Source organism: Syngnathus scovelli, chromosome 7 (assembly GCF_024217435.2).
Source record: "Syngnathus scovelli strain Florida chromosome 7, RoL_Ssco_1.2, whole genome shotgun sequence".
Taxonomy (NCBI): domain Eukaryota; kingdom Metazoa; phylum Chordata; class Actinopteri; order Syngnathiformes; family Syngnathidae; genus Syngnathus; species Syngnathus scovelli.
Window position 1 is genome coordinate 7,606,850 of NC_090853.1, and position 25,136 is coordinate 7,631,985.

The 25,136-nt window shown below is 38.9% G+C and overlaps 2 protein-coding genes across 6 annotated transcripts in view; one reads left to right on the forward strand and one right to left on the reverse strand.

The window, feature by feature from the left end:
• The window catches only part of clcn2c (chloride channel 2c), a 61,893-nt gene extending 43,222 nt beyond the window's left edge, over nucleotides 1-18,671 (forward strand). For 2 of the 5 annotated variants that reach the window (XM_049724868.1, XM_049724871.1), the window contains 11 exons: nucleotides 8-221; nucleotides 4,331-4,464; nucleotides 5,342-5,532; nucleotides 6,014-6,125; nucleotides 6,522-6,595; nucleotides 6,967-7,041; nucleotides 8,519-8,551; nucleotides 13,203-13,238; nucleotides 13,930-14,034; nucleotides 16,605-16,691; nucleotides 18,303-18,671. In XM_049724868.1, the coding sequence (XP_049580825.1) occupies nucleotides 8-221; nucleotides 4,331-4,464; nucleotides 5,342-5,532; nucleotides 6,014-6,125; nucleotides 6,522-6,595; nucleotides 6,967-7,041; nucleotides 8,519-8,551; nucleotides 13,203-13,238; nucleotides 13,930-14,034; nucleotides 16,605-16,691; nucleotides 18,303-18,500 (1,259 nt within the window). In that variant the 3' untranslated portion in view covers nucleotides 18,501-18,671. The remainder of the gene's footprint in view (nucleotides 1-7; nucleotides 222-4,330; nucleotides 4,465-5,341; nucleotides 5,533-6,013; nucleotides 6,126-6,521; nucleotides 6,596-6,966; nucleotides 7,042-8,518; nucleotides 8,552-13,202; nucleotides 13,239-13,929; nucleotides 14,035-16,604; nucleotides 16,692-18,302) is intronic. The other 3 variants (XM_049724870.1, XM_049724873.1, XM_049724872.1) reach the window with 2 other exon arrangements.
• Nucleotides 18,672-21,176: 2,505 nt separating this feature from the next.
• On the reverse strand, nucleotides 21,177-23,760 carry LOC125971836 (heat shock protein beta-7-like). The gene is made up of 3 exons (XM_049724878.2): nucleotides 23,509-23,760; nucleotides 21,922-22,079; nucleotides 21,177-21,798 (listed from the first exon to the last, which is right to left on the reverse strand). The coding sequence occupies exons 1-3, from the start codon at nucleotides 23,732-23,734 to the stop codon at nucleotides 21,604-21,606; spliced, it is 579 nt and encodes a 192-aa protein (XP_049580835.1). The 5' UTR covers nucleotides 23,735-23,760; the 3' UTR covers nucleotides 21,177-21,603.
• Nucleotides 23,761-25,136: the final 1,376 nt, after the last annotated feature.

Consider the following 25,136-nt stretch of genomic DNA (forward strand, 5'->3'; position numbering starts at 1 on the left):
TTTACAGGTGCGGCAGCATTGTCAGGGGCGGTGACCCATACAGTTTCCACTGCAGTGATTGTGTTTGAGCTGACTGGGCAGATCTCTCACATCCTGCCTGTGATGATAGCCGTGATCCTCGCCAATGCTGTGGCACAATCGCTGCAGCCCTCCCTCTACGACTCAATCATCCGTATCAAGAAGCTGCCCTATCTCCCAGAGCTAGGATGGGGACACCATGAGTAAGTAAAGTGGACATTGTTGGAACTTAGTGTGTGTGCTTAAGCGTTCACATTCCATATTAAGTCCGCCTGGCGTTTGAACTAAAGCGACCCACATGTGCAATGAAAGAGTAAACATCACTCCAATGTAGTGCCTAATTGTGGGTGTCCCAAAATTCCTAAGATCTGAATTGCCCCTAGTAGCGTCACACAAAGCAAACAGGTCCTGGGTTAGAGACCAGACAAATGATGAAGAATAAGGTCAGACTCTCTTCCTCATTCTCTGTCTGAGGACAGGATGACGTTATTCGTGGGATGTACCCATTTGTTGGAAGCTAGCTTTCACAGTCTTACAGTTTCTGTCGAGTGGAATTATGAATGAAATGTGCTTACGAGAAAGCACAGTTTTTTTTAGACGTGCTTAGCCTAATAGCTCAGAGTTGCTTTGCCTTTAATTGCTTTTATGCCCATTAATAATTTATAGCAATCAAACAATACTGAATAGAAGTGCCAGTTGCTCTGTGAGCTCTGAGACAGCACAAAATTCACTTTCTCTTAATTGTCTGGAACCTTTTATTGTTATGGACGTTGCCAAATCATTAGACAACAATGATAGCTTGGCTGCATCAGTTACAAAGTGACAATAATGAGATTATTATTATTATTATCATTATTATTATTATTATTATTATTGAATCCTCCATCCGTTCATCTTTGTGTGTGGCCTTCCCCTGAGGTGTCTTCTTCTGGCCTCCTGCTTGGATACCTCTATTTCTTCAGCTGTACCTCAGTTGAACTTCTCAAGCTATCTCTTCAGTTTGCATTCCTCTCTCGCCTCCAGTTTTCTTCTTTATCTCTTCTTACTGTAGGTTGTGACCTCAGGGGCTAGCTTTATGTCCACTGTCATCATTAGTTTTTTTTTTTTTTTTTTTTTTTTAAATCAAGGAACACAATGAATGTATATAAATGCATGCACACACAACTGTGAAGTTGGTGCAAGTGTGTTTTCTTGCATAAAAATACACACCACTTATATTTTATGATCGTTATAAACTGCACATATAAATGTTATACACATTTGGCAAACCACCTTTGGGTCCAGACAATCTTAATGCTGGAAACTGCTCACTAAGAGAACCCATAGAAAGACTGAGTGTGCTTTTCTTCATTCATCTTTATGTGCTTATTTATGCCCTCCATCAATCCATCCTTTTATACACCACCCATTCTCACTCTGGTTGTAGATGCACCCAAGTCTATCGGAGCTAACTTTGGGTGAGAGCCACCATACCTGATTGCAATATGGGTCATCTTCAAAAAGGGGGTTTTGACACAATATATAATTGCAGAATAGTTGCACAACTCCATTTGTAATAATACAGTACATGCACAAAGTCTGGACTTCTCCATAGCCAAGCCATTTGAAGCTTTAGAATGCTTTGTTTCGTTCAAATACAAATTAAAAATAGTCATATTTGTGTAAACCTGCTTTTTATATTTTTTGTCAATATTCCCTAGGTTCTCACTTTGCTCATGTGAAAACTACCCATGAAGTTTTGGGGCAATACTACATAAATTTCTTTTCCATTACCCACCTAACTAATAGAGCTTTGAAAAACTGAGACATTGTGCAGGAGATAAAACGGCTACTCTGGTTGTGTGGTTGTGGGATAGCAGATACATTTAATTTCAGTAGGATTTAGGGCCTCCCCCAAGCTGATTTTTACTCAAATTGGAAAAAACTCACCTCCACAGATCTATTCGCCCACGCACAGAGGAACGAACACTTGTGTAAAGGCAGGCTGCGTGTTGCGACCAGCTGAGGATTTGCTCACACGTTCACGGTGATGACAGGACACCTTTTTGGGGGAGGGGCGGATGTTTCTGGTGCATATATGTTAGCGCGACATCTTGGAAAAGCATTGGAACAGTTACATAACAACAATCTGCATGCATGTGTGTGCATCTCTGTGGGCGTGAGTGTTATCTGTCTGTCTTTCTTTGGATTTTATTGTGCAATTTTAGCTTGATGAATTGGCCACGGGTTTCGTCACTTATCGCATACGCTTTTGATCATTCAACATTCCTTTTCCACACACACATGTATCAGCCCTTGGCAATATGGATGACCCTTGAGCCTGGATTTCTAACCTTATGAATCTGTTATCTGCTTCTCAGATTTGTAAGCAAAAGCTCAGAGCAGAACTAATCAGAGACAAATTGCCCAATGGCACAGGATGGAGGACAAATCACATATTTACATCTTCTGCTTGTATCCTCAGAGAAATTTGTTTTGGATGAAGTTGAAGTACGTTCAAAGGAATGTATTATATTATTCTCTCTTATCCACTGCAAGTTACAAAGATCTGACTGACAGACTGCGGAAGTCTTCAAAAGTGGTGTTTTATCCGAAACTACATTTGGGGACAGCGCTTTCAAGAGCAAGAAGACTCAATAGCTACTTGAATTTTACTGCAAAGATCAAACCCATGCCCGTATTCGATTATAAGAGCTTTTTCTGTCCAGTGTAAGAAGCTGAAACCTAAAGAAGCTAACATTGACTGATATTTGGGACTCCACTTTGACTAAGGCCTCAGTTCCAGCTGAATGTTCTTTTGGTGGCTAGCGGCGTTGTACTTATGTGCATACTTTTTGGAATTATGGCCAAAAAGTTCAATCCCCCTTTTCCCCTCATACATTTCTTCACAAGATAAGGATTCCGTCTTGCCCCATTTCCCAGCGATTTGAAGATGATTGTGTTAAAATAAAGTATATGAGCAGTACATGAACAGCATGTACGGTATTTGCAGTTTCTTTAGTACGTATTGCTCATGTCCTCTTGGTAGCTGACCTGACCAGTTATTTTCTCTTTCTTTCATCATTTTTTGGAGCGAGGTTCAGTTCTTGGTAATATTTTGGTTGTGCCATATTTTTTTCTATTTGATGATGACTGTCCCCACTGTGTTCCAGGGCATATTTATCGCCTCGGAAATTCTTTTTTATCTTTCTCCCGACTCGTACCTTTGAACAATGAGATTCCTCTGATGCTGTAGAAGCTCTCTACGGAATATGCCGTAAGATGTAACTACAAAAATGTCAGGAAAAAGTATGCTAAAACATCTGAACTTTTTCTGGGTTTGATCAGCGGCACTTTAAAAGGAGTGTGCTGAGCTTCTATTCAACATGAAGGTGAACATGTGTAAAAGAGAACATAGCCAAATCTGCCATTCTAAGTGGCTGTGCACACTTGTGCAATCATAGTATCTCAGTTAATTTTTATTCCTCTCTTTTTTTGCAATTTATTTATGTAGGTTAATTAATGTTAGGTTAAATCGCCCAAAAATTAAATTATTTTTCTTTGTCTCATTTTTATATATCACAAAAACCTGGCATTTGAGCAAGGGTATGAGGACTTGTAGCCATATGCAACATAATGCTTTTCAAAGGACAGAGCTCTTCAAGTTCAATTTGTTATTTCAACCTTTCTGATGTTTTATTCTAAAGCAAATGATGTTAGGTCATTATGTTGACTTTGTCTAAAGAGAGGTCAGTGTATTGAGTTGTAACTGCAAGGAGAGCAGAGTTGGCCAGAATCTGTTTGCTGGCACGGCGACCATGTTTGGCAGCAGAGAAATCAAGCAAGTGCTGCCTCGTTTGCAAGTTCTGAAAAGCTCGGACAGAAAGCGAGCTGAGTGTTTATTAGTGGTGTACAATTCTGCTGATGCAAGTGTCCACATGGCCATGCCGTCAGTGCCGCTATCATCCAGAATGACGTGTCAAAGCTTCAATGTGTGGATTGACAAGATAGCTGACGGAAGCTGAAGCTGTCAGCTTCAATTATCAGAATGATCCACACAGAGCAAATATACGTAAAAATGTTTTGGGGCAGTTGTGTCAGTGAATTCTAAACTCCATTTAACTATGTATGTACGTTTAGTAAAAAAAGTAAAATGGTAAATATAATAAAGTAATAACATAAATTCAGCAGACATCATAAAACACAAAAACTGACTATGAAATGTCAAAACACTATGAACTTGGCCCTTTGTATAGTTTTCTCGTTATTTTGCTTATTTTGCATTGAAATTGTTATTATAGCTTACTGTATTTTCTCATAATTCTTTTCTTAGGAAGTACAATATTCGTGTGGAGGACATCATGGTGAGGGACGTGCGCTATATCACACTCAGTTGCTGCTACAGAGACCTGCATAATGTCCTCCTGACGGGTCAGCTCAAAACACTGGCACTGGTGGAATCAGCTGGTGAGACACAAACAAATAACATTCAATAACATGAGCTACGTAGTGTGTCCGATTCCTTGACTCGTATGCAGTGAGCAAAAGACAACACATTGTTGCATGCCATTGTGCTGGAACAATTACCTGCTGCATTTACCCACATAAACTAATAAAGAGAACTTGCAGTAACAGTGCTTATTGTTATGAAGGCAATCACTTAGAGCAGAGTGTGAGGAAAAGTGACATGAATTAATTTTCAGTAACTGTGTGGCAGAACAAGCAGTGCAGATTTCCATTGGCCATATAAGAGAAGTCGCTTTTCCCATCATATGTGATTCTTGGACATTTATATTAGGTTGTAGCTTCATCTTTCAACCTGTTTCATTAGGTTTATTTATTTTGTCAACACCAAAGCGTATGCTAGCCTCATTCATGAAATACCCCAACGACTTAGACCTCCTAGATTAGTTTGCCATATACATGCAGCTCAAAAGAAGCATGTTGAGTAGAATACTGCTGCTGGTATTCATATCTGTGGGTTCAAGTGCTCACAGCCGAAATTGTTAGCAAGGTAAAAGTACTGCTTTTTACATTAAAATTAATATAAAAATTCCCAATTTATGCAAATGACATTTTTTGAGCAAGTGTACCAGCAAATTGCGAGAGGGCATTATAAACGAGTACACAGAAAAAACTGCTTAATAAGGGTGATTTTCGTGCGGCATATTAAATTCGAGAGAACATTATAGTCACAAAATTGCAGTACTCTTTCCTCCTCATCAGCATGCTGATTACGCCATTGCTTCTAGACTCTTTGCTATTTATTTGTCACAACACCCCAAACTCCTTTATGTTATTGTACTGTCTTCATGTTTTTTTCCTTTTGTATTTTTGTACTCAGCCTCTATGATTCTCTTGGGCTCCATTGAGCGTGCTCAGCTCCAGGCGCTGCTCTCCCTGCAGCTAGGACGCTCTCGCCGCATGGAGTTCATCAGAGAGCGGGCAGCAGCAGAGAAGAAGCGTCAGTCTGTTGTCTCTAGTTCTGACAATGAAGATAACCTCCACAGAGCAAGTCAGGAGGTCCGCTTCCAGGTTAGAGGTCACAGGCAACATCAAACTCCTTGCTGTTTACAGTGTATTTACACGACACAAATACACATTATTTTCAGTTAAGAAGAAATGGGTGCACAAATTAAATTTTATCCACTCTCCAAATACCATATTAAGACTTTGTGACTATTCGGAAAAGAAGGTTATTAGTATGGAACTTACCGTGGCAAAAATATTTTACAATATAGTGTTTTTTAGCTGGCTAGTTCCTTTCATGTGATCTAGCTGTATGGTAGTGGACCTTTTAGTGATAATATTTGTATACTCTACTCACAAAAGGTTTTCGATATACTTGTCTCTCAAGGTAAGTATCAGGCTAAGCTTCCTTTCTAAGGCTGCTATGCACTTAACCCGACTGCACATAAGCAGAAGATTGAAGGATAGTGGTGTTTTATTATGTAGTTTAAAGTTGATATCAAAATGATTTATTTTACTGTGTGTTTTTGTGTATGTGCATTTGCAGATCTCTACTGAAGAATCAACAATCAGCCCAACTCGTCCAGTTGCTCTAAAGCCCTTGAAACCTGCTCTAAAGAGGCCCTCTGCGGTAGAGCGGCCGATTGATATCCCTATTGGTGTGTTATTCTTTTACAAACACCTTTGTTTCTTAAAATGAGATCGATTAAGTCATCTTGAAAAAATATGAATTGGGTATACTTTGGCAGTGTCGGTGTAAATATATTAAGCATTTTAACTACAGTAGAATGATTCTGGTCTCCAGAATCAAGGGTCAGCTAATTTCTACTCATTTTTCAAATCATATATTGGATTTACAAGCAGGAATAACTTTGGAACGTCAGTTTCATGTATATTGTCACAAGAAGACAATGCTAAAGCAAACCTGTTTGTAAATGTTTGCTAAACTGAAATTTCGAGAGATTTGCTGAGGTCCTGCATGCTATTGGGAGCTTTTGACATGCTGAGAATCAAGATTAAGGTTGTGTGACAGTGTTGGCTATTTTATTTCATAGGCTCACAGAATCATTCAAACAGCTCTAGCCTAAAGAACTTGTTTTGCGCCAGTCCAGATGCAGAACTCATGGAGGTAAGAGAATCTTGTCCTTGAACGCACCCAACAAGAGCACACAGACAGAACACACAGTGGCGCACGACATGCTGTTCACACATTCTTCGCATTCTCACATACAGGCTTCACGCTCGACATTACAGTACCTCCCACACAAGCAGATAAATCCAATGAACAACATTGCTATCTCTGCAACCATCAGTGCAGATAAAATTTTCCATTTTGTCTGAGCATTGTATCCAAGATGCCAAACTGAAGTTTTTTTTTCTCATTGAACTACAACTCTACTTCTTACTTTACTTTCCACAACATTTGCAAGGCATATTAGGCCATGCAGGAAAGTTAAGGGTGTTTTTTAATGGTATCTGCTTGTCCTTGTTTGGTGGAAGAAAAGCAACAATCTCGAGAGCCCAGTGTCTCCTGACAGCAGGAGGCAGTCAAAACGAGTCCGGATATCAGTTGTGGTAAGAGCCACCATTTGGGGCAACCCAAATGCCAAGCAAGATTCACAGGTTCATCAGCCAATCAAAAACCACCCTGCCATTCCATTCCGGGGCTAATTGCTGGCCTGTAATCTGGGCATTGCTGACCCCAAGCCCACCTGTGCCATTGTGCCAACAACGTTTGAACAGTCTCCTCTTGTTAAACCTGTAACCTACCTGCTGACCTCCCATTGCCATGTACATGTATAGAAATTATTCATATTAAAAAAAAAACATTATAGGCCAATGTCTGAAAACTAGCCACAAAAATCTGTTCCTTTTAAATGAAATTTTTCTTTCATTAGTTATGGATACATTTACACAAAAGATAAAATCACATCATATTTGATGAATGCATTTAAAATAATAGCCGACACAGTTTGTTTTAGGTGCTTAAATCAGGGCAAGCTATCAAAACCTATTCAATCCACCCTATTGTGTTGAAACACTAACACTCCAGGAATATGTTATTCCTGCTTTTGAGTGGTGCCATAATCACAAGTAAGCTGTCCTTTCTGCAAAAAATGTGCGCGGGTTGTACAGAGCTGTTTAAGCTATACATTGTGTGGTAACGGCAAGTCGCAAGCCATGCTTGTTTGTGGACTACGTGTCAAATGGTCAACTTGATGCCAATATCAAATTTGTCTAAGTTTTCACATTTTCATAAAACATTACTTTTTGTATTTATTTCCACACGATTATATTGTTTAGTTACACAATACACATTATTGTTAAACAAAACCTACAAACAAGACCTCAGTAGTTCAAAAACAATTTCTTACGTAGTTTATTCTGTGAAAACCTTTCTATATTTTAAATTGAACACTTCCATACATCTGTATAACTTTCATGTTACGTCAGCTGAAAAACAAGTGATCAGGTGTTCTGCAAGTTTGAGACTGTTCAAACCTGTCATGCTGTTCTTTCCATCCTCAAACTATGTCACCCGAGGTGTCCAATCAGTGACAGCCTCCCAGAGTAGGTATCGCCTTTCTGGAGTGACCTAAAGTCTGATTGTGTTTTGTCAAAAGTCTGTGATGCTCTGTGGATTATATACTTTGAATAGGGAGAGTGAGTTCTCCTCCGCATGCAGCCATGGATTCTGTATCACAATCAATTAATCATATCATAATAAGACATGTTTGAAAAACAGCTCATATGAAACCACTACGGTGGTAAAATAATAATGCAAGGGGAAGTGCTTGGACAAATTTTTTGAACTGCAATGGAGCCTGCTGGCCAATTACCAATGACAGTATTTGCATAATTGGACGACAGTCAGTGGTTTAATGAATTGATTGTAAATTGAAAAATAATTCTCATAAACATCTGCTTTGATTTAATGATATGTGATGATACGTAATAAATCCCCCCTCAAAAACATCATAATTCAATATCACATGTTCATGTCAGCACAGAGTAAATCAATTATTTTTCACTGTGCCATTCCCATCACCAGAAGCCACCACGAAGCCCAAGGAGTTTCTTTGGGGTGAGCTGAATGTTATTTCCATTCATTCCAAACCTTTAAATGTTAAAATATAATAAGACACAAGTGCTGAAAAAGCACTTTCAAATCAGGTGCATATCATGTTGGGATTCACAGTGGACCTGTAGTTGGCATCTCAGATGCACAGTTTTGAGATCCATGTCAATTGCAGCCTTCCTGTTTAGAGTTTCCATGTTTTTCCAGCGCTTGCATGGGTTTTCTACAGGTACTCCAGCTTCTTCCCACATTCCTATAACAACTTGTAACTTCTCCATAGGTGTGTATGTGAAGACAAAGGGTTGTATGTGTGCCCTTAGATTGGCTTCCGACGAGTTCATGGTTACCTTTTTCCCTTAATAAGTTGATATTGTCTTTCCAATGGGTGCAAACCACCTTGAATTGATGCTGGCCAGGTGTTGTGAAGTTTGCTGCCATTATCTAGCAATGGGGGTATGAAGTGCATCGTGTCATAATTTTTTGCTTGTATTTCAAGACAAAAACATTCACCCAAGTAGCGAGTGTTGAAGATCTCAAGGCACTCGCATCTCAAGGCACCACTGTAGAATATTTGAGCTTTTGGTAAACAAAAATCTTCGACATAACAAAATGCAACAGTAACAGACTATCAGAAAATGAAATTGATTAATATTTTTGTTTTAATTGTTGGACAACAGGTCGATTATCCGCCACTGATTGTTAAGACAAATTAGATTTGCTGTGTGGCTAGTGCAGAGAAAACACATGGTTAATGTTTTGGTCGGTTAAGTGGGCTTTGTAGAACATTAGTCATTGCAGCTTGACAGGAAAGTCATACGTAACAAAGGCTTGTGGCGCCAGTGTGTGTGTGTGTGTGTCTATCTCATTGGGCTGTGGCCTTTTGTCCCATTCCAAGCAGGTTTTCTTCACGTTGTCAAATAATGATGCTGTTATATGGACCCAGTCAAGTATATTGATAACTCTATCCAAACATATTTTTCAAACCTTCTGTTTTCCCCTGTGACAGAGGAGAAAGCAAGTTAGTCCCTCACAGTTTCTTTATTCTCTCATTTGTTTGGGAATCTGGGTGTGTCTCTGCTTCACATGCTTCGTCCATCTTTATGACTTTTCTAAAGCCTTCGCACCTCCATCACGCCTCCTCCACTCCCTCTATCTTGGTTGTGAAATATTGATGCAGAGTAAATGACATCAGTAGTCTGTTTCAGAGAAATGATGACGCCCAAACCTCTCAGTCTCAGCTTTCTCATTATTTTTTCACCTTCTTGAGTTTTCATAATGCTGTCATGCTTTATTTATGATGGCTTGTGGGCTCAGTTTTGTTTTGTGTGTGCATGTGTGCGTGTGTTCTGCTTTTTTTTTGTGTTTGTTTCTTATGCTGTCTTGAAATAATCTAAACTTTTGTGATGAACTTATTTACATTTCTACTCTAAAAAAGTTTCTGCTCAAAAAAAGAGTAAAAATAGGTTGCATTAATTTAAATGTATTCATTCATAGGTTTAAACATGACTTGGGGGAAAACATAAACATGTTTATTTACAATGGCTTATAAAATTAAATAATTTAATATAACTCAGGTGCACTGGCTAGCACGTCCGCCTCACAGTTTGGAGAGTGCGGGTTCGATTCCACCTCCAGCCCTCTCTGTGTGGAGTTTGCATGTTCTCCCCGTGCCTGCGTGGGTTTTATATAACGTATGTCTTTTTTCTTTTTTTTTTTTTTTTTTGTAAATACCTTGTTTCTCATTTGGGCCATCACTGTTTAAAAATCAAATGTGGCCATTGAGCATAAAAGTTGAGTATTAATTTCCATGGTTAAATGCTGTGCAGTTTAACAGATGAACTGACACCTTGACCCATTACATCAAAAAAGAAGCTGGAGGAATTCTCAGTCAGTGGTAGAAGGAGAACAAGTGCTTGTAACATCTGGAGCCTCCAACTGTTGAAGGCAAATACAGATCTCAGTGCTCCTTGCATGCAGTTCAATGCACAAGCAGATGTTTTAAATTTCAACGTTGTGTTTATTATGGGAAAACTATGAATAATTTATTCATTTATTTTGTCTGCATAACAGTGGAGCTTTCTGTTCATCAGCATACCTACTTGTAATTTGGAGGAGGAGAAACATCAATTGAACAGCACAAGTTAATTGGACGATTCGAGTAAAGCAGAAAATAGTTCTGTTCTAATTTGGTCATTATTTCCAGAGTTCCCAAAAATAATTTAACAAGAAAACTATCACCAGTGGTTTGTAACTCCATCTTCAAGTATTAAAATGATTAGAGAACGGATGACGTAGAAAAGAGCTACAGCAGAGCTGAACATGATCCTTTTCCACTCCATTGTATTAACTACAAAGCCATTAACAATGGTGTTAAAGCGTGCATCCTAATCAGATGTGCTGGTAAGGCAGTAATAGAATTGGCAAACGATGAGCAAAGAAGTTATCATTAGTAGAAGGAAAATCAGCAGTTAATTGCCTGCATGTGATTACTGTTGTAATGTTCCCCTCTTGCACCATTTAGTATCAGGCTGTCGCTTAGAGAAACATCATTACTAAAAGCATGAGCATGAGGGAGAAACTTTGGAATGTCTTTTTTTATTACTTTAACAATTTAAACAGCTATTCGGAGGAGGATGCAGCATATTACGTAACAAGTTTTTTTTTCCCTTACATGAGGTAGAAATAATGTTCAACTTGTTAAACTGATCCATTGAAATTAAAATATTCCATTCCCACATCCTAAAGCAACTTAGTTAAATGTCCAAAAAAAGGAACGGATGCACTAATTTCAGTCTAGCCGTGAAAGTTGAAAAGCCGCCTTTGCGGTTATATAAATATAATTATATTCTACATGATGTGCCCATGAGTTTAATAGCCAGCTTTTGTTTGTGTAGCAGTTTTGGCGAGTGATACATGACATAATCAAGAACTGTGAAACTACTTTTTCTGTTTCCATTGTTCTTGGTGACAGTGTCATTACCAGAACTACTGTTATGTTCCGCATCATTCCATCCAAAATAAGTGAAAAAATATTTTTTTTTTCCTATGTCCTTAATTGTATTTTTCACATTTTTATTTAACAGTACAACAAATGTAGACAAATATAAAATAACTAAAAACAAACCCCTCAGGGATAATAAATAGCCTTAAAATGTAAACATAATTTTGAATTTGTGATACCACTTATAAATTGCTACTTGCAAACTCAAAAGATGATGCAATGGATTTCTCCTTAGGTCCGCCAGCTATTTACTTGCAGCTAAACTGATCATGTTTACGTGGGCAGCCAGTGCAAACTCTGCTTGCATTTTTCATGCTTTTCACAAGCAGCACTCAGGTGCTACTTGTTCAAATTATTCAACGGGTTTGTTGTATTGACTGGCTTTTAACGACATAGTACCTTGCACATCGACTTCCTCCTCCATGTCTCTCTATCATGACAAAAACAATGAGAAGGAAATTGTCACACTACCTTCATCTTCAGATGATTACACAGAATCATGGCTGCACATTTTTACTATTAACTCCTGTTTACTGCTTCTTTTTTTTTTTTGGGGGGGGTTATTGGTGGATTATGTTCTACTTGAAAATCAAAGTTAAAAAGAAAATTTGGAGTCTGATAGGTTGCAGTCACACGTTTTCACCGCATCAAGTGGTGTCAATATGCTCACAGGGAGCAGCTGGTTGCTGTAATATCAAGATTTTCAATCATACAACCATCCAGCCCTACTTACATTGTCTTGGTGGTTGTGCCACTGGTATACATTGTGTATCCAAAGGTTTTCTCACTCTAAGCCCAAAAAGATTTGATCTGTCATCATATTCCCAATCTTTTATTCATTGCCTTGTGAAAACAGCTTGTCATTTTTGACATTCAGAGTGGCCTTGTCATGTGACAGAGTGATGAGTGAGACAGCAGAAATTAAGTCTGCAATGTGTTTGTGTGTGAGTGCGCTCTTGTCCTCATCAACTCCAGGCTCAACTGCCCTCAGCTTGCATAATGCTACAGTCGAGCACCTCTTTCCACCCCACGGCTGCAGTTGCTAGGGTTACCAACAGGTCGTCCACTGCAGCGAAGAGGATAAATGAGCTCAGGCTCCTATCAGCCCCAGGGTTATGCTTACTTTCCCCTCCCATTTTTCCTCAACACACACATTAAATTCCGAGCAAATAAATGCCTGTTTGCTAGCACATTACTTAACACCCACTGTATTTCCAGTGTTTTCTTCAAGGAAGAGGGTTGCTTGTGATTTTCCCAGCCTGTCAAAGTCGAATTTATCAGCCGAAGGCTCTGAGGGTGGTGACAATCCATCATTATAATGATCATCTGCTCCGAAATCTCATACATCATACGCTCTCGTTCATTCAATCTACTGTAGTCGCTCCTTTAGTCACTCATTCTATTCCTGTTCACCTGTCTGAGAACAACTGTGCGGTGATGTGATGCATGGTTGACCATGTGTCTGTAATGTATCATTCCACTTGCTGCAATGATAGAAACTCTACAGTTTAAATGTACAAATAACAGCCAGCAAGAATTCATACATCATACCATACTGACAATGCACATCCTTCAATTGCAATTTAATCAAGTGCATGTAATCGATCGTCTTACTGACTTTTTTTTTTTTTTTTTTGCTGGCCTTTGCATCCGCAGGACGATGATGTGGAGGATGACATGACACTCAGAGAGGTAAGTGACTTTTGGGGTATACTGCATGAATCATCCACCATCTGTCATTTCTTCTGTCATACGTGATTATTTTGAATTCATCTTCTGCGTCCCTCACGTCTGCTGTATTTTTGTTCCCTTCTGGTTCACCACTCACCTGCCTCACAGTTTAATATACAGCACATATGATTTAGACACCATTTCAGTGTCCATTTTACACACTATATGTGTTCAGAAAATAACGACGCAGGTAAAATGATTGGCTATCACAGAGCCGATTTTTAAGATGTGCTGTGGAATACTTTATAGGTCTTCTGTGCGGTGACTGATAGCACACGTTAAAGCATGATCTCTTCTAAGCATCTTTCAAGAGTACGATTACTCCAGGTTTATAGCTTAGAATGTAAACTTGCTTTTGAGTGTCACCTTTTTAAGGGCCAACAGGGCCTACTTTACTGACTGCATAAAGATGTCTGCTCACATTAAAGTAAATTAGAAAATTGCTCCTTCTAATTTGATATACTACCGCAAAGTAGTTTAGGTTTTAAAGCCAATAAAGCTCTGCTTCTTTCTGTTCTTCACGATCCCATACGAAGCCCAAAATAACTGCTAAAGTTTTTTTAAATTTTATATTCAACAAATGTTTTATCTTATTTGTGCTGTTCTTTCTTATTTTATCGTGTGTGTGTGGCTGGGTGCTTTTGTGTTGTAGATTGCCGATTGGGAAGAGATGCAGCTTGATGAGCAGGTCAACTTTAACAACTGCAAGATTGATCCCGCCCCATTCCAGCTCGTGGAACGCACATCACTGCATAAGGTGTGATTATAAATACAACTGTGAGGTCTTATAGCAGCAATCATTTATAGTTGTAACAGTTTCATTCCCATCAACTCATTGCCATGGCAACCCCGCTTCACCCTCCTTTAGTTTAGTGGTCATTGACCAGCCATCCTGTTGTTACCCATTTTATTCTTCAAACTTTTATTTTTTCAAGTGCTGTACACTTGTCTAAACTTTTTTTTTTCAACACTTTACTCAGATGTATGAAGCTTGCATTGGTTGTGTTTGCAACATGCTACAGGAAAGACTAGCGTGCCTACACACACATGCGCACACACAAACAAGCGATCATGTCGTGTTTCCAAACATGCCACCTCCTAACTCTTTGTGGGTTGCAGCTGTGGCTGTATCTAATGTCCTCCATTCAGAATACTACCTTCTCTCTGTCCTTTGTTGTCTGGGTGCTGGGTTGATACCTTTTAAACATTTAAGAGAGCGCGCCCCATGTCCTATCCATCTCCTCCCTCCACTGCACACTACTAAAAGCCAACACCGCACACAATCTCCCTCAGCATAATAAATACTGCCCAGTGCTGTTTACAGTCATGCATGGTTATACTCTTGATGCACTGGAGATAATTGTCCATGTTGCATTCAGTTTCTTATAGCGCTCTTCTCGATCTTTCTACAGCATGTCAACTTTTTTCACTCTTATGCAGCATATGCACAAGAAATTTAAAGAATCTCAGTCGAAATGTAAAAATGCGGCAATAAATGTCGTCCGAAAGCATCCTCATAGAATCCAGGGATAAAACCGCTTAAGTTTAAAAATTGAAGTACCTCAAATCTCGAATCATGATCAATATATGCTATCAGATGTGTGAACATTCTATTAGATGACGATGAACTTTTCAAGTCATGATGTTCAATTTCGAGAAATTCAACTGCAATTCAGGAAATGTTTAAAAAAAATTAAGGAACCACTAAATTAGAGCGTTTCCATTATTGATAATGCAATAATCAATGTCCTAATTTAGAATAATCCCTTCATATTCCCTGTTGTGTTCAGTATGTGTTTTTGTTCCCTGTTACTTTTGCTTTTTGAAAGCAAACGTTGACAATGCTCAGGAGTCAAACTAGAATTTCTCCAACAAACAGTTCCAATTTCTGTTTTTGCTTAATTTGAAGTGGCATAATAACTTTTGACCTGAATGATTACAGACCAAGCTGCTGCCGCCCACGTCAAACGGAATTCATGCGTGATCTTCATTGAGATACGCTACAGTATATTCTCTGATGGAAAACCAGTTACATCATATGCTTGGCCCGGGCTTGAAAACAACAGCCCCAGCCGCCATTTACTTAACTACACAGTGGGATATAACTCAAGTATCCCCAAATGGCTTCTCTGGTTCAGCAGAAAGTGCAATTAAGCACTAAAAAGATCTGGAACAAACAGCAACAGACTGGCAACCTATCTGATCTGCCAGTAAAGTTTTTGACTTCTTGCTCTCTCTATTGCTTGTAGCAAGATGCATGCAGGAACCTGCAGTGAGGGGAAGATTAAATGCAACTTTAATGATCCTCGTGGGAAAACACAATATTCGCTTCAGCAAAATTCAGCACAAGTCAGAAAGGGTGGAAGCGGGAAAACAGGGTCGTGTAAACAATTTCAAAAGACATGAATCAAAGTGGTATTTGGTGTACCTTTTGATGTCACGTCTTGCTTGGCATAGGAGGATAGGACCCTTTCCTGCATGATACTTGAATAGCTTATGTATTTGACCAATTTGCATTCACCCTGTATGATTGACGTTTCCAGTCTGGGGTGTTTTCCACCTTTGGCCGAACTCTCTTAGTCGTTGTATAATAATCTAATATTGCATGCAAATGTAGGAAGGAAGGAAGGAAGGAAAAAAATTAAAACACCAACATGTAACGCTTTATGAGGCCTGCAGTCCTCTTTAATCCACTAATGTCAATCATTTCTTTATCTGTAGAAGATGCTGTCTGCTGAGTTCCTTTTTGCCTGGTGCACAGATTATTTTTTTTTCTTTGAATGCATTAGTTGATATTTCACTGAGAAACTTTCCTGGTTGCTCTAAACCCTCTTCTTGTGGACACCCAACTGTTTCAGTTTTAAATTGTTAGCATGAAACACTGAGTATTCTTATGCCATACTTGAAGTGATCCAGCTTAGGTTTTATTTGAATATCTCCATTGTTGATCGACTTGGTGTTTGGGAGATGAACAAGTTGGCTTCTCGATGCAACAGCACAAATTTTTGGTTAAGATGTTACTGTTGTGTTTGTTTGTCCTGTAAATAACAATGGAAGAACGCTGGACATGTGACGCTTCACTCTGATGGTGTCCAGTGGAGTAGAGTACAATATTCAAATCTTTTTTCTCATCCGGCATGCACACTGAAGTCTTTTCAGTCTCTTCTGTTGCCTCTTATGAACAGGAATCATTTTAGACAATGAGGTCATCGATGTGTGATACATTTTTTTTAAAAAAGCAAAGAAATTGCTTATTTTATCTGCCTAAATATGCCTGCTGTGCTTATTTATAGCATTTTTCATTTCTCGCTGCATTCTTCCTTTCAGACGCACACGATTTTTTCCCTGCTGGGCTTGGACCACGCCTATGTCACAAGTATTGGTCGTCTCATTGGGGTTGTTTCCCTTAAAGAGGTGAGAACATGAATGCTTTTTTTTTCTTTGTGCTAAAAGTTATGACTGCCATCACTTACCGACAGAATGCGTAAGGGTTTCATAAGTGCAAAATTACAGGCATGCGCCCACTTCAGTCAAAATGATGAACTCCTCCCTCCACTTGTTATGTAAAGAGACAAACAAAAGGCTCCTTGATACTGCCAACTCTTTTAAATGACCATTTTCTATCAGTTTACACAGACTCCCTCTCTGTCCGCCTCACTAACAAATTTCCCTCACCCTCCATCCAACCTCCCACTCTTTGTGATTTGGCCCAAAAGTGGAGCGAGGATTGTTTGCTAAGTGCAGCGTTATTTGTCCCCGACATTTAGTTGTTTTTGTTCTGTGTTGCATCAGCAGACAATAGCCCATCCAAAGAAGATAAAGCCCAGGCTCACCCAGCCTGACACTGTTTCACACACACAAATGCGGTTATATCACCGCCTGGCTCGCTGGTCTGTCGATATGGAAGTGGAGGGATATTTTTGTTCACGTATTCATAATTGTGCTCAGATAAATTCATAGTTGTCAGTAAAATCCAACACCTCAAATCATACAGTAAACCTTACATTAAGTGAAGGTCTTATGTGATGAGCCGAATGTGTATATAGTAAATATTTGTCAATTACTGGCGTCACAGAATCATCGATTGTCAAAATTTTGTGAATATCTTTTTTTTTTTTTTTTTCAAAAATCTATTCTATTGGGAAGTCCACACAAGTGCTATTTTGAAAAATGTATTGACCAATCTAAACTGTTGAAATTACTTGCTCTCTCTTGACGATGCATTTTTTTACGGTTGAACAAACATACAATTTTTGGGGTCTCTTGAAAAATCATTGGAGATGAGAAAGGGAGAGATAGCGAGAGATAAAGATAGAGAGTTTTGAATTTTGAGTTGAATATTGAATATTTTATTTTGAGCACAAAAGTGAAGCCTCTGCTCTTTGAAACTTTCCAATGGTGAGTAGTCAAATTCTGTGAAGACACACATGTAGATATGAGAACATGTTTTATTCCTAAATAATGACACTACTACTTTGTGATTATGAATTGATGAACGCGCTCATGGATCAGTTATTGAACAAGGTGGTGAAAGGTTTTAAACCATTTCACTAATCTGACGTAAAAGAATTTGCATTAGTAACCTGAAATCGTTTACGTGCAAAAATGAGGGAAAGGTAGAAGCACCTGTTAGTAGTATTGTGTGCACTGGAGTCATTTGACACTTGCACTTGAAACGGTAAAAAATTCTCCTTCTTTATCTCACTTGATACAAATTGTAGTGATGTAAAATACAAGTTAAGATAGTATAAATGAAAGGGTCTCAATCTAAAACAGCATCTAACTATATATTACTTTTGACAAGTATTTCTAGATTGAGCCTTAACATTCTTTGGTAGCATTTGGAACACAATGTTTTTGACATCATCTTTTATCTACTAAGAGTTCTTTGGCTTTCTCCTCCATTATTTTTGTCAAATATCTTGAGTAGACAACAACAAAAGTCAATCTGACCTTATTTTCCTTACTTTGTAGCACGTGCTGCCCTCTGATCCTAATCTTGACTTCTGTTTCCTATCCGTCCAGCTTCGCAAAGCAATCGAGGGCTCTGTGACGGTGAAAGGCGTGAAGGTGCGCCCACCTCTGGCCAGTTTCCGGGAGAGCGGCACCAGCAGCAGTGAAAACGAGGCCACTGAGCTCCACAAGCTGTGGGACCGCCAAAAGAGCATCACGTCGCTGCCCGGTGAACGCACCCCATCAGAGTCTGACGAAAAGTCCCAGTGATGCCCATAAATAGCTGAAAGAACCGTCAAACTTGAACGTGCTAAGGTCCGTAATCGCCAAATTCCTCAGGGCTTCGGATCAATATTTAATAGTGGAAAGTGTTCTACTGCTCTGCCGATCTCTTCTTCTCATATTGTCTTTTCGTGTTGCCATAAACGCTTGAGAAAACTTGCAGGCTTCATTGCAGACACTCCACAGGAGAGCAGAACACATGACAACCTGATCACCGCGCCGCACATAGTGAAATCTTGTAAAGAAAAAAAAAGGGATCTCCTTACTCAGACATTGTGTAGTCCATGTTGCTCATATTATCCGGACAATAGTGAACCAGTCTTCCATTTTGTCCTCCACTGTGTGTACTGTAAGAAATGCGACTGCACTGTAATTTGTTTTCTATTGCCTCATGAATGTGCTTTTAATAGGCACTATTTTTTTGTTATGGCACTATTTTTCACGCTGGAGAGGCTAATCGTTCGTCTTCTTACCACTCCAAGATTATGGACAACGCAAGCAGGCATGCCCAATGGCCTGTAGCCATTTGAATAATGTACACTCCTTAGCCACAGACATATGGTACACACAAATATGGCGGTGGCAACACTCTCAAGGTTTTCTGCTTATCTAAATATAGCTCTTACCAATCAGAGAAGGTTGAGAGGACGGTAATGGAAGAAAGGACTGACGCAAGGGAAGGAAAGAACAAGTAGCAGGCAGGAAATGGATGACGGTAAGATGCAAGTTATCATTACCCAACCAGCTGCTTCAGGCCTCCTCATCAATCCATCTTTGATCACCACATTTTCTAACGTCCATTACTGTTCGAAGCCCCATAGCTATTTAATGGAAGAATCCAGGGGCCTGCACATTACCCGAGGATAAATAAAGAGCAGAATCAGTTTGATGAATGCAATCATGGTTGAAGCACTAAATGAAATCAAGAAGTATTATCAGTTCTAAGATGGGTATTTCACCTTTCTCTAAGTGATCACTCCAGTTATCAGCAGCAAAGTTGACTGGTGAAACTTGAGCCATCATAGTTTTAATGACAGCATGGTCAGCAATGAGGCTGAAGTGACAGACAATAACTCATGTGTATTTAATATTTAATGTGGGCTCAATGGAAAGCTCTGATGGGAATAATATCCACTCCTGAGCCCGCAGAAATGTTGCTACGGTTTTGTGCTTGTTGTGTAATCATGGCGGCCACAAAAGGAAAAATACAGTCGGCATTGTTTTGTAATGAGATAGAATTCACTTTTTTGACTTGCACACACACCTCCCATCCAATGAGCTTTACTTCTAGTCTGTTTTTAAAGGAGGTGAGGATTGTGATCATAACATTTTTTATACCACATCATGACTCCAACATAAAATCATAATTTAATGTCTTAACCAATCATTAATATTCAATTATTCTCATTCTAAGAAATTTGGATTTTTATATTAAATTGTGGATGATTATTTTATTATTCTGCTGTCTTATGATGTATTGTCCAAAACATTTCAACTTTTTAGGAGAGGAAATGGGGCCAACAAGATGGCGGCCCCCACGCACTATCGTTTAATACTCATGATGTCAAGAGAAACTCATGTCAAAGGGACCAACATGTGTGTGTGCATGTGTGTGTGTTGGTGCTCTTCTTTACATCATAACAATTGGCTCTCGATGTGATCGAAACTTGTCCAAAGGTTGCGCCATAGCAACCAGTGCCTCACCAGCCTATCACAAGAACTAAACCAGATCTTTCTTATATTTTGTGCTTCTTCATGCATCATTGCATCATATCGTGCTTTGTCAGCCTTACCGTCATAAACATTTAACAACTATTCATTTCATCTGACACCATACAGAAGAATCCAGAGCTAGATGCGTATTTATTTGTCTGGAGTGATCAGTGCTTTGGGATTGTTTTTTTGTTTTGTTTTTTGTTTCCTGCTTTGGGATTGTTTTTTTTGTTTGTTTTTTTTGGTTTCCTTTTCTTATGGTTGTTCTTCATGTAGATAATCAAATCGTGCAATAACAGTTATTCATCTCATGTCACCCTTTTAGATTGTTGACATGAATGCAAAGATAACCTTATTTTTGTAAAGAAAACTTTCAAAAAAACTTAAAAGATTAATATTGGAAGTAAGCTCCATTTGCTTGTGTCAATGTTTGATTCATTACTGGAAAGTGAAGGTTTCTCCCAAACCTTTAATAACCACTCTAACAATATGACTCAAATCAACTGTTCCTTGAGCTGTCAAGGGAAAGACACACATTTTATATTAGTTGTTTAAAGAATCTGGCCTAAGACGTATGTCCATGTTTATTAACTTTGGGAAACCTTCCCTGTCTGGTTTCATACTGGAGAGCTTCTGGTGATTTATGTTGCATGGATGCTAGTTGATATACTCACAGTGATGCAGCGTTTTTTTATCAAGGTTCATTCATAAATTAGAGTGGACCTTGATTTAAAATAGTCCATCAATTTTTGAGGAATCCATTTTTTAGGGCTCTTCGGGGGAAATATATACTGTAGGGCCAAACCAGAGAGAGCGGAGCAATGTCAAGAGATATTTTTCACAATGAAAAATGCATAACTTTTGTATATCAGGGATGAATAAATGAGATTTTAACATGCAATCTTTTTGTCACGGTGCTTTTTATTTATTTATTTATTTATATTTGTTGTATCTTCCAGCAAGTGTCAATCAATAAGTGTCCTTCAATAAGTGCTAAGTGTTTTCATTTTTATTGGATCATGTGCACCACTGCTCCAATGCAAGCAGATTATTGGAAAAAAAAAAAAAAAAAATCATCTTCAATCCAGTGTATTCTCACTAAAATATAATGGCATCTCCCACGGCCCTCTAGCACCACCCTTTACAAAATTTTATGAAAAATCTAAATCAACAGTTATCAGAATAGCCTAGCACTATGAGTGTGATAAAAATGATTGATAAAATGGCAAATTAATTCACTTTTTTATAGGGTATATATTGGCTGGTCATCAGACATCCACCAATAACTCAGCAGAAGCTAAATTAATAACAATGAACAAGAATTGTTATGCAAGTTCAATACAGAAGCTTAGCTCGAGGCTGAACTTTGAGTCTGTGGTCAAAGGTGAGCTTCGCTGCGATAGTATGTAGGCACAGCCAGAAGATCTTGCCCATCTGTAGAGTTGTTTCGGCGAACACTCACAATCAGGATGCCGTCACTGTTGAAGGTCCCACTGACAGAAAGGGGATTCATGTCCTTCGGGAATTGGGACTTATTGGTGAATGTGGCACTGACACTTCCGTCATCCATGACCTAAAGAACATAAATTGCGCTGTGTAGTCAGTTCAAAAGTAAACAAGGCTCTCTGGTATTCAATGAATACTTTCACAATGAGAATTTTTCTTTAACACAAAATGAATGCTTTAGAACACACACCTTCTGAGCGTGAATGACGACATGGTGGCTATATGCCATTACCACAACGTCATGCGGCTCAAACTGGCTGACATCGGCGGACATATAGTAGCTATCTCCTACACATTGCACACTTCCGGCGCCGGTCTGACAAACAGGCACAACACCACCCACTGGAGCTGCAAAACATGAGAAGGTACATGTGCTCAAAACTGCCGCCTGTTTGTGGCCCACTGTCAACAGTTACTGAAAGCAATGTTTCAGTTTAATGCGACCCATGTGACCTTTTTTGAAATGGGAAAAATCAAAAAAAGACAAATTAAGTTTCCAAGAAAATAAATAAATAGCAGCAGTCCTTCCCAAGGTCCCAAATAAAGTGTTGTGACAGGTTTGATGTAAAAAGCCTATATAAGCCGCATCAGACTATAAGCCGCAGGGTTCAAAATTTGAGAAAAAAGTAGCGGCTTATAGTCCGAAATTTACGGTATGTTTCATTATTGGGATTTTTTTTATATACAACTTCAACTTGTTTTTATAAAACATTTCATACATCGTATCATGTCCCATAAAATGTTGATTGAAAAGGCAACATTTAAAATATTTATTTTAAAATTACAATACTTTGTTTCTTTGTTTGTTTGTTTGTATTTCCAAATATGCACTCCATGACTGTTCAATTTAACAATAGCATCATAATCTGTACCACCTGTCAATGTAGCACACCCATGGACTGGTTCATTTTTTTTTTTTTTTTTTTTAGGAACAATGTTAATATACTTTCTTTCAGTAAAATGTGTGTGTCTGATTTCCTAATCAGCTGTTGGAACCCTCTATATAATGTTGCTGGTGCAATCTGGGTTTGGTATTGCATTCTTTGTCCCAACTCCCACACCACCCGTTGTCTTTTCTCCTCGCCATTAGTTCTTTATGAGGACCAGTTGATGAGGTCTGCAGTCTTTTGCTCAAAATCAGACATTCTGGGTCATTACTCCTATTCTATTCCATCCTCCTACAGCTCTGCTTCCTTCCAATGAAAAGTTCTGGTTTTATTTTTCAATTTTTATGCTAAGCTGTGACAATGAAATAACAGCAAATAAAAAAACTAGATATTTATGGAGTGACTTTGAATGCTTTTTATTGGGTTTCTCCCTGTAATTGGAAGGGCTATTTTGATTAAATTTATTATACTCATTATAATCCCTCAAGGAGAAATTTAACTCAAACATTGCTGTGCATTTTGTTGCAGTCCACATAGAGGACCATCTCAGACAGTGATGTCAGAGAGAATTGGATGCACCAAGCATGCTGGAACAGCTGAACTGGGGTTGTCTGGCCAGTGCCTTTCTCAATGGCATCTTGACAATAGTCAGGAATCAAACAAGCATCACTCCAACATTTAGTGGCTATTTTCATTCAGCATGTTCTAAAACAATGTTAACTATAATTAAAGCCTTGTAATAGAAATTTCCTTGTTACCACCACATTAACTTTTTCGTGTCACACTTTTCACTTGTTTAGTTGAACCCTGGAGAAGGCCTCCAGTCTAGTACATTAGAAATGACAGCGTTCAATCTGTTCTATTGCATATGTGAGCCTAACCCGACTTACCACTGTTTCCATAGGAGGTTCTGCCTTGCCTACCAAATGGGGTCTGGCCCTCTTCACAAAACAAGCTGGATGAGTCCGACGAGTCAAGAAAAGGCTCTAAAAGATCATCCAAGGAGTCCCCTGACCCGGCCCGTGAGCTCTCTGACCGAAAACTGCTGGAGCTGTAACGGGCTGAGGAGCGATAGGAGGAAGAGGATCTACGACTCGAAGAAGTCAGTGAGTCCATAGCGCCAATACAGATTCTTCTCAGCAACTCTAAAAACAAGATCTTTCACTGGGGTGGCTTCTTTATAAAGCTGTGGTGCATTGCGGGTCACTGGAGCACACCACTGGTTCCATAGGCGTCTTCATTTACCCATAGATGGCTAACGGACTGACCACTTGAGTCAAGAATATAACGGACAAACTGATAAGAAGCAAAGACCTCCTTCCATTGAAGCCTGCACAGAGCTTAGATAAGGTTAAGCGGGCTCGAGATGATACCTCTGGCATGTGGTCAGAAATAGCATGCTGGAAGGAAGGGTCAGATCATCCGTTAGGCTGACCCTGCCCACAGCGTTAAGTCTTTATCAATAATGCAAGAACATTGTGCTTACTAGCTAATGGAATGCCAGAAAATAAATGAAAGGAGTACCTCCAGGAGAAAAGAAGGTGATTACCAGAGAACTGAAAAAGCAAAGGAATTGATTGGCCCTTAGACCAGTACATACATTATAAATATGTGCATTGTTTTTCACAAATTTGCTGTTAAGAATTGTGTAGCGAATGTTAGCTTTGGCACTAAAGCTACACTTTATGTGGCATAATTTGAAAAAGTTCATAATACTTTGTCACACTGTGATGCGGAGAATGACCACGGCTAGGTGAGGCGAGACCAGATTGTGGCCATAGTGTCCCCAGCCTGTTGCCCAAAGTCTGCCAAGATAGACTCCAGCTCATCCAAGCCCCTTATGGCCAACCAATATAGAAAATAAATGCATGGATATATTTTTCCTCCACAAATGATAGTTTTGTGTTTAGACAAAAGAATAGTAATATATTTTAACTGACAACTTCATAGAGATATTAGAAAGAGATTTTTCAAATCAGGACCAAGTGTGCAAGAGCGACATTGTAAAACATTTACTCGACAAATCAGACAAAAAGGGAAACAAACAAGATCCAAACTAAACAAACAATTTTAATTAGATTTGATAACTTATGAGGTACACAAAAATAAAAATGGACGGTCTTACTCAGATGTTTATCTACTAGTTGAATCGCAGGCCAGGTGTCCAACGTATAGAATAGAAATGGGCCAATCTTGTTTTTGTCAAACATTTGCAAAGTTTTAGTGGTTGTGTGTCCATGCCCTCCAGTGAGTGTGCAAAGGGAGCCTCAAGCAAGAGAGACAAAGATGGTTGTTATGAACAACAGATGGAATAAACAGTTGGGAGAAGACCAGAGGGACAAAATGTTTTTTTTTTTAAATAATCATGTTTTTTATGCATTGGTCCAGATCTACACCAGGGGCGAACGAGTCAATCATAATGATTTTTTTTTCACAGTTAATCCGAAGGAGACGAAAGTTGAGTCAAACAAAAATTGATTCGTTGATGACATCACTGATATTGTTTCAGTACAGTACA

Coding starts and splice junctions, on each gene's coding strand:
- LOC125971836 (XM_049724878.2), bottom strand. CDS start 23,734: ATGGACTCACTGACTTCTTCGAGTCGTAGATCCTCTTCCTCCTATCGC. Junction 22,080..23,508: donor AACCTCCTATGGAAACAGTG/GTAAGTCGGGTT, acceptor CATGTTTTGCAG/CTCCAGTGGGTGGTGTTGTG. Junction 21,799..21,921: donor TCGTCATTCACGCTCAGAAG/GTGTGTGTTCTA, acceptor TATGTTCTTTAG/GTCATGGATGACGGAAGTGT.